This window comes from Salvelinus namaycush, chromosome 5, assembly GCF_016432855.1.
Source record: "Salvelinus namaycush isolate Seneca chromosome 5, SaNama_1.0, whole genome shotgun sequence".
Taxonomy (NCBI): domain Eukaryota; kingdom Metazoa; phylum Chordata; class Actinopteri; order Salmoniformes; family Salmonidae; genus Salvelinus; species Salvelinus namaycush.
Window position 1 is genome coordinate 68,809,466 of NC_052311.1, and position 12,594 is coordinate 68,822,059.

The following is a 12,594-nucleotide window of genomic DNA, read 5'->3' on the forward strand; positions in this document are numbered from 1 at the left end:
TGATGGTAAATGTGATCTGCATAACATACCAATACGAATTGACATACCTTTGTATGCCTCCTTGTCTGTATACCTGCAGACACAGAAACAAACATGAGCAGTTCAGTCATCTGCACCCTAAACAGCTAGCCTTCAACATATTGTTATAGCATACATATTCTTACCTCTGTGTTGATTGATATCCATTGAATTGTGTCCATTTTTAAAGATTTGCACAAATATGAAAAGATTGATGGTATCATCATAAAACAATATCAACTTAGATCATACAATGAACAAACTTACCTTAAATCTTTACATTTTTCAGTTAAGTGTCTACACCTGCTGTCCTTTCAAATTCAAATGTTTCAGTTGGGCAGTTAGGTTCCTGCAAGAACCCCCACCAACTAAGGAGGTTCCTCAATGAACCCCACCTCATATGGGGTTCTTGGAAGAACCTTTTGGGGGCCATTGTCAGTGTCAAGAACCCTAAGGTTCTTCAAATAACCCCATATGAGGTGGGGTTCATCGAGGAACCTCCTTAGTTGGTGGGGGTTCTTGCAGGAACCTAACTGCCCAACTGAAACATTTGGATCTTAGAAGAACCCTTGTTGAACCCCTAATGTTTAGAGTGTAGACTATACTGACCTGTATAGCAAAAGGAAGCACACGGAAAACTGAAAAGCCTATAGCACATAAGGGAAGTACCAAAACACCTTGATATAGGGCATGCGCATGCAAGCAGATGAGGACATTTGGCTATATGGAAGACATTATATAGTAAAACCTACAAAAGTGTGAACGTTAACCAGGAAAGAAAACATACTAGCCTCCCATGTGCCCAATAAAAACTCTCCCCAAAGCAACACAAAAAAGTTGAACAACCCTCTCCTATTTTGGACCACCCCTCCATCCATTAAATTGCGATCTGTTCCTAACTTAATATAGCCCTCACCTTCATAACTGGCAGCAGTCCAACCAGTGTCGTCAGACTTGCCACTCCTCCACGGTTCTGTTCCACCACGCCACATTCTTACGTATACAGTCAATACGGAAGTGTTGCCTGCTGCCTACTACAACTACAGTATCCATACAGTTATTGACAGTATCGCGTTTTGCAATCCCAACTTCCTCTTGCTCTCTCTGACAGTGTGATGTTTGGCAATAGTGGGCATGTGTTATAGCTGCCTGCAAAGTAGGCTAGACGTCAAATTCATCTAGAGCTCTGAAGATTGGCGATATCATGGAAGAAACAGGGGCCCTTATCCGCAAAAGAAGAGCCACTATATCCACTGGAAAATGTGTTACTTTGAAACAAGTGAATGGGCGGTCAGCGGTTGATGAAAGTATTAACGGCCACGGTGGCAGCGGCAACATGGTAACGACGCGAAATGTGTCCGATTTGCCTTCTACCACGTCAAAAGAAAGGAAGAAACGAGTAAATGTTCCTAGTGATAGACAGAGGTGAGGCATTAACTAACAAAACCCAGACGTGTCGTTATAGTGGGGTGAAGTTATGCCAGGGAAAACAGATCGCGGCTGTATTTATTACTTCACCCACTTGTGCAATTGTCCCTTATGAACAGTTATTTATAATGGCGTAGAATTAATTATGTACTTTTAACCACTTCGCATTGTCTATATGTCACTCATGCTGGTCCAATAGGCCATATGTCAAATTGGGGATAAAAAGGGGTACATTTAAAACATTCAAATCTCGAAGGGAAGTCGGTGGTGTGTTGCGGACGTCATTTGGGAAGGGTATTTCAGATCAGTTAACTATAGCTGTAGTACAGTACAGTAAATGAGTGTGCACGTATTCAAGCTATCCCATGTCTCTTCACGCCTCAGTTGCCACAGGTTGCAGGAGTCCCTGCTGAGCTCTGCCAGTGGTTACAGAAACTACAGAGGTGTCCTCAACTGGTGTGTTGTCATGCTGGTAAGTTTTCTTCTGCAAAGTCATAATGAGAGTCTCAGTTAATTCTCCAGTCTGCTCAACAACACTCAGGTCAGTGTAAACACTACAATCACTGGCTAGGTTTCCCTCTTAGGCTACATCTTAATACCTAATCATTTTTGGGGGGGACTATGTTGTTCCATGTAGTGAATATGTTACACAGTGCGTTTGTATGGGCTAATAGCAGTAAGGCAAAATTAAAATTATTCATCAAATAATTTTGTAAAAAAATTACATTTTTGATACTTCAAGGGGTCTTAAAATTCTAAATCAAATAGAATAATGATCCATGGTATGACCTTCTTAAAACAATTCCATATAGCTTAGTAGAACCCCCGGTTTAGACAGGGCTTAGACTGTTTAGTGCCAAAATAAGGGGTTATACATGTAAAAAAAAAAATATATATATATATATATATAGTTTACAGTATATCTCTCAGATATAGGACAGAAACTTCAGAACAAACTTCCTTTAGATTCTTTGGGGGGACTATCTGTTGTTCCATGTAGTGAATCTGTTATTAAATGCGTTTGTATGGGCAAATTGCAGTAAGGCAAAAAAAAAAAATCAAATATTTTAACATTTTAAATTTTTATACCTCAATGGGTCATAAAATTCTAAATCAAATAGAAAAATGATCCTTGGTATGACCTTCTTAAAACAATTCCATATAGCTTAGTAAAACACTACTACTACCGCCTATCTTAAACAGGGCTTAGACCAGGGTGTCTGTAGTGACTGTAGACTTTAACACATAGGGGCTCCCGAGTGGCGCAGGGGTCTAAGGCTAGAGGCGTCACTACAGACACCCTGGTTCTAATCCAGGCTGCATCACAAACGGCTGTGATTGGGAGACCCATAGGGCAGGCGCCAATTGGCCCCGCGTCGTCTGTGTTTGGCCGGTGTATCACAACCGGCCGTGATTGGGAGTCCCGTAGGCTAGATGCCCAGCGTCGTCCGGGTTTGGCCAGTGTAGGCCGTCATTGTAAATAAGAATTTGTTTTAACTGGCTTACCTCCTACAAGAGGAGTCGATCAGAGAGCATCACTGTGCGGTGGTGGGTGTGTGCCCCCAGGTCTCACCAGAAGGCATATTCATCCCACGCTGAGCCTGAAACCACAGTGTTTAAAGACACCAGACACTTATTCAGAACACCTCAAGAGGATTATATATCTAGCCCGAGGCTACTCTGGGTTCCTGTTCTTTTAGTTTAGCAAGATTACAGTGAAAGTGAGACAAAATCATATTTCTCATCATATTCTTTTGTCTTTTAATGATTTTGCTGCAAAAGGAGGTGATGTGGATTGAGGTGAGGCCAAGGTCATCCTGCTTTCATGTAATACTCTGATATTTTGTAAGATTCCTTTAGGCTAAACTTACTAGACGCAGGATAGTAGAGGTACATTGGCACCTGTGCCGCGGCACTTACTGTTACTGGACTAGACTATTCTGTCCAATCCTAAAGTGGGACACGTAACGCTTAGCTATATAGTTAGCTAATCACTTTGTTAATAACCTTGTGTTTTGCTAATTCAGTTTGGCTTTGAAGTCAGTTTGTGAGAGGATGGGAAACAGCAGGACATTCCCATTCCTCTAGCTCTCAGTGAGTCTCAATACAACCACATAAACCATTATTTTACTCTTTAGAGAGAGATGTTGGAGTTCAAGGATGGTTTGATGATGCTAAGGGAAACATGGTGGTACCATTCCCTTAGAAAAACACACTGACATTTAGATGTGTAACTATTGTGGGGAAATATGGTATTGAGATTCTATCTAAAGTAATCATTCTGCAACAGCTAGTTCGTTGGTCTGAATTCACGTCAAATCTAGAGCACCGCCAGCTTAGTCCCCTTCATCAAAGCCGTGGAGAATAAATTCACATTTATAAAACTGTTGATAATCCACTCTCTGAAACAAGATCATTTTGTCATCACAGTACTTTGTTCATTCTTTGAACTTCTTCTCAAATTCCCGTTGAACGTGGAGAAGTCTTTGTATTCCATAATAAGAAATTACAATCCAAAATGAAAAATGTTCAACGAGGGAGGGAGAGAATCACAAGACAGACCTAAAAATCAAGAGGGTGATTATCTTAACTTGCAAACACTTCATCTTTTAGCTGTCAAGATGAGTTCCACAAATAGTACTGTATTTGGTATTTTATTAGGATCTCCATTATCTAGAGCCAAAGCCGCAGCTACCCTTCCTGTGGTTCACATAAAACATGACATTAATAGACCATTACAGCTGAAGGGCAGAACTACATAAAATGACAATACATAACATTAATAGTCAGTTAATAGAGTGTTATTTTTTAAATAATAGACAGGTACAGAACTAGCCGCATTTTAAATAAGTATACACACTTTAATATTAGTATGCCTTAGCAATCATTGCAACATGTACTCATAATAACGTCTACACTGCAGTCATGCATTTGTTACAGTTGCTTACTGTTACAATTGCAGGTCCTGATCCTAATCTCTCAGAACCAGTTGTTCTCTAAACACTAGCGAGAATCTCACAACATTAGGAACCACCCGTGTCCTTGGTTCTTCCGTTTGACGTCAGTACTGGTCATAATAATGTGATTCATAGGCAAGTGCAACGAAAACCACAATGAAAATGCAACAATTCCTCCAGCTTCAACCACAGTTTTCACCCTAGCAACTGTGTAACGGTCGTCTTGTGGTGAATGAGCGGACCAAGGCGCAGCGGGTGATGAATACATACTGATTTATTATAACAAGACGAAAACACTAATGAACACTAGAACAAACTACAAAACAATAAACGAAGTCAACAGACCTGAACAAACGAACTTACATATAGACGAACGCACGAACAGGAACAGACTACCTAAAACGAACGAACAAACGAAACAGTCCCGTGTGGTATACACAGACACAGGAACAATCACCCACAAACAAACAGTGAGAACAGCCTACCTTAATATGGTTCTCAATCAGAGGAAACGTCAAACACCTGCCTCTAATTGAGAACCATATCAGGCAACACATTTAACCCAACATAGAAACACATAACATAGACTACCCACCCCAACTCACGCCCTGACCAACTAAACACATACAAAACAACAGAAAACAGGTCAGGAACGTGACAGAACCCCCCCCTCAAGGTGCAAACTCCGGGCACACCCCTAAAACTCAAGGGGAGGGACTGGGTGGGCATCTGTCCGCGGTGGCGGCTCCGGCGCAGGACGAGGACACCACTCCACCATTGTCTTTGTCCCCCTCCTTAGCGTCCCTTGAGTGGCGACCCTCGCCCCCGACCATGGTCCAGGAACCCTCACCAAGGCCCCTCCTAAATAGAGGAGACAACTCAGGACAGAGAGGTAGCTCAGGACAGAGAGGTAGCTCAGAACAGAGAGGTAGCTCAGGACAGAGAAGTAGCTCAGGACAGAGAGGTAGCTCAGGACAGAGAGATCGCTCCGGACAGAGAGGTAGCTTAGGACAGAGGGACAACTCTGGACTACTGGCAGCTCCGGACTGAGTGGCAGCTCCGGACTGAGTGGCAGCTCCGGACTGAGTGGCAGCTCCGGACTGAGTGGCAGCTCCGGACTGTAGGGCAGCTCCGGACTGTAGGGCAGCTCCGGACTGTAGGGCAGCTCATGACTGGAGGGCAGCTCATGACTGGAGGGCAGCTCATGACTGGAGGGCAGCTCATGACTGGAGGCCAGCTCATGACTGGAGGCCAGCTCCTGACTGGAGGGCAGCTCCTGACTGGAGGGCGGCTCCTGACTGGCTGGCGGCTCCTGACTGGCTGGCGGCTCCTGACTGGCTGGCGGCTCCTGACTGGCTGGCGGCTCTGGCAGCTCCTGACTGGCTGGCGGCTCTGGCAGCTCCTGACTGGCTGGCGGCTCTGGCAGCTCCTGACTGGCTGGCGGCTCTGGCAGCTCCTGACTGGCTGGCGGCTCTGGCAGCTCCTGACTGGCTGGCGGCTCTGGTAGCTCCTGACTGGCTGGGCAGATGAGCAGTGCAGGCAACTCAGACGGTGCTGGGCAGACGAGCAGTGCAGGCGGCATTGGGCAGACGAGCAGTGCAGGCGGCGTTGGGCAGACGGCCGACTCCGACCTGCTGAGGCGCACAGTAGGCCTGGCGCGTGGTGCCGGAACTGGTGGTACCGGACTGGAGACACGCACCTTAAGGCTAGTGCGGGGAACAGGAACAGGGCACACTACACTCTCGAGGCGCAATATAGGCCTGGTGCGTGGTACCGGAACTGGAGGTACCGGGCTGAGGGCACGCACCTCAGGGCGAGTGCGGGGAGAAGGAACAGTGCGTACAGGGCTCTGGAGACGCACAGGAGGCTTGGTGCGTGGTGCCGGAACTGGAGGTACTGGGCTGGAGACACGCACCATAGGGAGAGTGCGTGGAGGAGGAACAGGGCTCTGGAGACGCACTAGAAGCCTGGTGCGTGGTGTAGGCACTGGTGGTACTGGGCTGGGGCGCATCTCAGGGCTAGTGCGGGGAGCAGTAACAGGACGCACAGGACTCTGGAGACGCACAGGAGGCTTGGTGCGTGGTGTAGGCACTGTCTTAACCAGACGGCTAGCACGCACCTCAGCACGAGTATGGAGAGCTGTTCCCGGTGACATCAACTCCCCGACACGTTCAGTCGGGCGGATGTCGTGCCTTATGCACCAAACCAGTACATCCCTCATAACTCTCTCCTCCAATTTCCCCATTAACTCCTTCACTGTCTCTGCGTCGCTCACCTCCAATACCGCCCTGACCGGCTCCTTACGGTAAGCAAGGGGAGTTGGCTCAAGTCTACAACTTGACCCAGCTACACTCCCTTTTAGCCCCCCCCCAAGAATTTTTGGGGTGAGCCTCTCGGGCTTCCAGCCGCTCTGCCTTGCTAGCGCCTCATAATGCCGCCTCTCCGCTTTCGCTGCCTCCAGCTCCGCTTTGGGGCGGCGACACTCCTCTGGCTCTGCCCAGGGTCCTTCTCCGTCTAGAATTTCCTCCCATGTCCATTCCTCCTTGTACCACTGCTGCTGTCGCTGCTGCCCGTTAACCCGCTGCTTGATCCGGGTTTGGTGGGTGATTCTGTAACGGTCGTCTTGTGGTGAATGAGCGGACCAAGGCGCAGCGGGTGATGAATACATACTGATTTATTATAACAAGACGAAAACACTAATGAACACTAGAACAAACTACAAAACAATAAACGAAGTCAACAGACCTGAACAAACGAACTTACATATAGACGAACGCACGAACAGGAACAGACTACCTAAAACGAACGAACAAACGAAACAGTCCCGTGTGGTATACACAGACACAGGAACAATCACCCACAAACAAACAGTGAGAACAGCCTACCTTAATATGGTTCTCAATCAGAGGAAACGTCAAACACCTGCCTCTAATTTAGAACCATATCAGGCAACACCTAAACCCAACATAGAAAACACATAACATAGACTACCCACCCCAACTCACGCCCTGACCAACTAAACACATACAAAACAACAGAAAACAGGTCAGGAACGTGACAAACTGTGCCATTCAGCTCATAGCAATGAGCTACAGATGGAGTTTCCTCCCCACTAAGGCTTCAATTTAATCCTTCACCTCAGCAACCGAGTTGGAGTTTTCTCCAGCTGAAGTTTCAATTTAATCCTTCGTTTTAGCTACCTATGTGGACTTTTTAGATGCTCATCACTGCACAATGTGCAATAAATTGAACAGAGTTATCATTATCATCAGATGTGCTTCTCTGACGTCCTTCGCCCTGTCTAGTGCATAGAAATGAACTAAACCAAACTGCCCTTAAAGGGTTTACTGAGGTATAGTGTAATGTGTTACAGTCTACTGCCCTTAAAGGGTTTACTGAGGTATAGTGTAACGTGTTACAGTCTACTGCCCTTAAAGGGTTTACTGAGGTATAGTGTAACGTGTTACAGTCTACTGCCCTTAAAGGGTTTACTGAGGTATAGTGTAACGTGTTACAGTCTACTGCCCTTAAAGGGTTTACTGAGGTATAGTGTAACGTGTTACAATCTACTGCCCTTAAAGGGTTTACTGAGGTATAGTGTAATGTGTTACAGTCTACTGCCCTTAAAGGGTTTACTGAGGTATAGTGTAACGTGTTACAATCTACTGCCCTTAAAGGGTTTACTGAGGTATAGTGTAATGTGTTACAGTCTACTGCCCTTAAAGGGTTTACTGAGGTATAGTGTAACGTGTTACAGTCTACTGCCCTTAAAGGGTTTACTGAGGTATAGTGTAACGTGTTACAGTCTACTGCCCTTAAAGGGCTTTCTGAGGTATAGTGTAACGTGTTACAGTCTACTGCCCTTAAAGGGTTTACTGAGGTATAGTGTAACGTGTTACAGTCTACTGCCCTTAAAGGGTTCACTGAGGTATAGTGTAATGTGTTACAGTCTACTGCCCTTAAAGGGTTCACTGAGGTATAGTGTAATGTGTTACAGTCTACTGCCCTTAAAGGGTTTACTGAGGTATAGTGTAACGTGTTACAGTCTACTGCCCTTAAAGGGCTTTCTGAGGTATAGTGTAACGTGTTACAGTCTACTGCCCTTAAAGGGTTTACTGAGGTATAGTGTAACGTGTTACAGTCTGCTGCCCTTAAAGGGCTTTCTGAGGTATAGTGTAACGTGTTACAGTCTACTGCCCTTAAAGGGTTTACTGAGGTATAGTGTAACGTGTTACAGTCTACTGCCCTTAAAGGGTTTACTGAGGTATAGTGTAACGTGTTACAGTCTACTGCCCTTAAAGGGTTTACTGAGGTATTGTGTAATGTGTTACAATCTACTGCCCTTAAAGGGTTTACTGAGGTATAGTGTAACGTGTTACAGTCTACTGCCCTTAAAGGGTTTACTGAGGTATAGTGTAACGTGTTACAGTCTACTGCCCTTAAAGGGTTTACTGAGGTATTGTGTAATGTGTTACAATCTACTGCCCTTAAAGGGTTTACTGAGGTATAGTGTAACGTGTTACAATCTACTGCCCTTAAAGGGTTTACTGAGGTATATTGCGTGGCCTTCGGACTTATTCATAAAATGAATAAAGTCCCCTTGATATGGAGTTTCCCCCAGTTCTCTTATGGAGATTCCTCCGGTTCTCTTATGGAGATTCCTCCGGTTCTCTTATGGAGTTTCCTCCAGTTTTCTTATGGAGTTTCCTCCGGTTCTCTTATGGAGTTTCCTCCGGTTCTCTTATGGAGTTTCCTCCGGTTCTCTTATGGAGTTTCCTCCGGTTCTCTAATGGAGTTTCCTCCGGTTCTCTTATGGAGTTTCCTCCAGTTCTCGAATGGAGTTTCCTCCGGTTCTCTTATGGAGTTTCCTCCGGTTCTCTTATGGAGTTTCTTCCAGTTCTCTTATGGAGTGTCCTCCAGTTCTCTTATGGAGTTTCCTCCGGTTCTCTTATGGAGTTTCCTCCGGTTCTCTAATGGAGTTTCCTCCGGTTCTCTTATGTAGTTTCCTCCGGTTCTCTTATGGAGTTTCCTCCGGTTCTCTTATGGAGTTTCTTCCAGTTCTCTTATGGAGTGTCCTCCAGTTCTCTTATGGAGTTTCCTCCAGTTCTCTTATGGAGTTTCCTCCAGTTCTCTTATGGAGTTTCCTCCGGTTCTCTTATGGAGTTTCCTCCGGTTCTCTTATGGAGTTTCCTCCTGGAGTATGGAGTTAGGTGCATCTACAGTGGAAAATAAATACTGCACCTTAGCACACATGCACTCACTCACACCTACACAGATATACATGTACACTCATCCACACACACCATCATACATTCATGCTACACACACATCACAACTGCTGCTACCAGACTCTTTGTTACATCTGCCCCTGCCTACTTCTCATCCTGTGTCTCCCTAACCTGCCGCCACTCCCCCAGTGCTCTCTCCCCCTCTCTCTCTCTCTGTGTGGGTGTATCTGATTGTGGGAGTGGAGACAGATGTGCTGGATTCAGAGCAGATCCCCACCAGCTGCAACCTGTTCCAAAATCAGAACTCTACAAATACTCAGCCCTGCCACTTCCACGCTGCCAGATCGTAGCCTCTGCTCAGTCAGTCTGCATTTCAAGCCGTTTGTTCCTGCATAGATCTTGTTATCCTATGTTGCCTGTTTTCCCCAGCCGGACGCTGCTTTTCTCTCCACTCTCCACTTTTCAATAAATACCTTGGTTACCTTCTTCCTGTCTCCTCGTCTGAGTCTGCACTTGGGTTCACCTGCTCCACCCCGCTAAATACCTCACAATTTAAACACTTGTCCCCCACACTCTCCCCCAATCCCCCCTTCCCCAAAACATGTGTAAATATTGAACTATAAATTGTGCCTTCCTGTTCTATTATGCTAAACATTTTATTCTACTGAGACATTTACTTTGTTTGTATTCTTAACAGTTCTTATTTCTTATTGTTGCATTGTCGAAAAGGAACCTGCAAGTAAGCATTTCGTTGGACGATATATACCATGTGTATCACGTATATACGACTAATAAAACTTGAAACTACAGTGTAAAAGAGACACTGTAATTTAATCATATGATGAATGTATGCTTGTACCAAGTGAAACAAACGGTATTTTCAAGGATGCAATGAATTTACAAGCCCTCTTTTGTTGTAGGTCTTAAGCAATGCCCGTCTGTTCTTGGAAAACCTTTTAAAGTAAGTACAGTATGTTATGAGAAGTTTGCCATAAGAGAAGAGGGGGGAAAGGAGAGTGTAGTCTTATGGCTGTCATTTGACGGTTGGAAGTAAAGGGCCCATTTTCAGAGACGTGCAAGGAGGGTACATTGTGATGTATTACTGTAAAGTAAGATAGGAGGTTCTGTGCCTGATTCACTCAAACACGCTGCATCACTTACACTCGCAGCATTCTGAAAACTGAAAGGCTGAAATGTTTCAAGTTAACTTTTAATGTCACATGAACAAGTACAGTGAAATGCCTTTCTTGAAAACTCTAATCCCAACAATGCAGTAATCAATAACAATGTAATACTAAAAATAACAGGGTAGAACAAAAACACACGAGATATAAAATAAGAATGTGGTTTGATTCAGCTGAGCTCTGAGTGTCTAACCACAGTGTCTGTTTTTCTAGGTATGGTATTCTAGTGGACCCAATACAAGTGGTTTCTCTATTCATAAAGGACCCCTACAATATGCCTGCAGCGTGCCTTGTTATCGGTACGTGGACTTTACTCTGCTCTAGCATGTCATTTAGGGTCCTTCTGGATATTCCCCCCTCACTCCCCCTACGCACTAGATCACTCTCCCAACAAACTATCACTATCATTCCCCAAGACCCTACACACACGATCACTCCCCCTACGCATTAGATCACTCTCCCAACAAACTATCACATCATTCCCCAAGACCCTACACACACGATCACTCCCCCTACGCATTAGATCACTCTCCCAACAAAGTAAAACTATCATTCCCCAAGACCCTACACACACGATCACTCCCCCTACGCATTAGATCACTCTCCCAACAAACTATCACATCATTCCCCAAGACCCTACACACACGATCACTCCCCCTACGCACTAGATCACTCTCCCAACAAACTATCACTATCATTCCCCAAGACCCTACACACACGATCACTCCCCCTACACACTAGATCTGTAGGCAGGTCATTACAGGCTGTCCTGCTGCAGCCGTCTCCCGAGGTCCATCCCCCTGGCCTATTTTATTGGCCTGCAGTACAGAGAGAAGGACTATGGGACAAGGGACTCCCTATACAGTACAGTACTGAGAGAAGGACTATGGGACAAGGGACTCCCTATACAGTACAGTACAGAGAGAAGGACTATGGGACAAGGGACTCCCTATACAGTACAGTACAGAGAGAAGGACGATGGGACAAGGGACTCCCTATACAGCACAGTACTGAGAGAAGGACTATGGGACAAGGGACTCCCTATACAGTACAGTACTGAGAGAAGGACTATGGGACAAGGGACTCCCTATACAGTACAGTACTGAGAGAAGGACTATGGGACAAGGGACTCCCTATACAGTACAGTACAGATAGAAGGACTATGGGACAAGGGACTCCTATACAGTACAGTATAGATAGAAGGACTATGGGACAAGGGACTCCCTATACAGTACAGTACAGATAGAAGGACTATGGGACAAGGGACTCCCTATACAGTACAGTATAGATAGAAGGACTATGGGACAAGGGACTCCCTATACAGTACAGTACAGATAGAAGGACTATGGGACAAGGGACTCCTATACAGTACAGTACAGATAGAAGGACTATGGGACAAGGGACTCCCTATACAGTACAGTACTGAGAGAAGGACTATGGGACAAGGGACTCCCTATACAGTACAGTACTGAGAGAAGGACTATGGGACAAGGGACTCCCTATACAGTACAGTACTGATAGAAGGACTATGGGACAAGGGACTCCCTATACAGTACAGTACTGAGAGAAGGACTATGGGACAAGGGACTCCCTATACAGTACAGTACAGATAGAAGGACTATGGGACAAGGGACTCCCTATACAGTACAGTACTGAGAGAAGGACTATGGGACAAGGGACTCCCTATACAGTACAGTACTGAGAGAAGGACTATGGGACAAGGGACTCCCTATACAGTACAGTACAGATAGAAGGACTATGGGACAAGGGACTCCCTAT

The 12,594-nt window shown here is 45.4% G+C and overlaps 1 protein-coding gene across 2 annotated transcripts in view; it reads left to right on the forward strand.

Moving 5' to 3' along the window:
* Positions 1 to 1,033: 1,033 nt before the first annotated feature.
* Positions 1,034 to 12,594, forward strand: part of LOC120048828 (diacylglycerol O-acyltransferase 1-like) — a 37,205-nt gene continuing 25,644 nt past the window's right edge. The window contains exons 1-4 of one of the 2 annotated variants that reach the window (XM_038995087.1): positions 1,034 to 1,443; positions 1,831 to 1,918; positions 10,552 to 10,592; positions 11,029 to 11,114. In XM_038995087.1, the coding sequence (XP_038851015.1) occupies positions 1,223 to 1,443; positions 1,831 to 1,918; positions 10,552 to 10,592; positions 11,029 to 11,114 (436 nt within the window). In that variant the 5' untranslated portion in view covers positions 1,034 to 1,222. The remainder of the gene's footprint in view (positions 1,444 to 1,830; positions 1,919 to 10,551; positions 10,593 to 11,028; positions 11,115 to 12,594) is intronic. The other variant, XM_038995085.1, reaches the window with a different exon arrangement.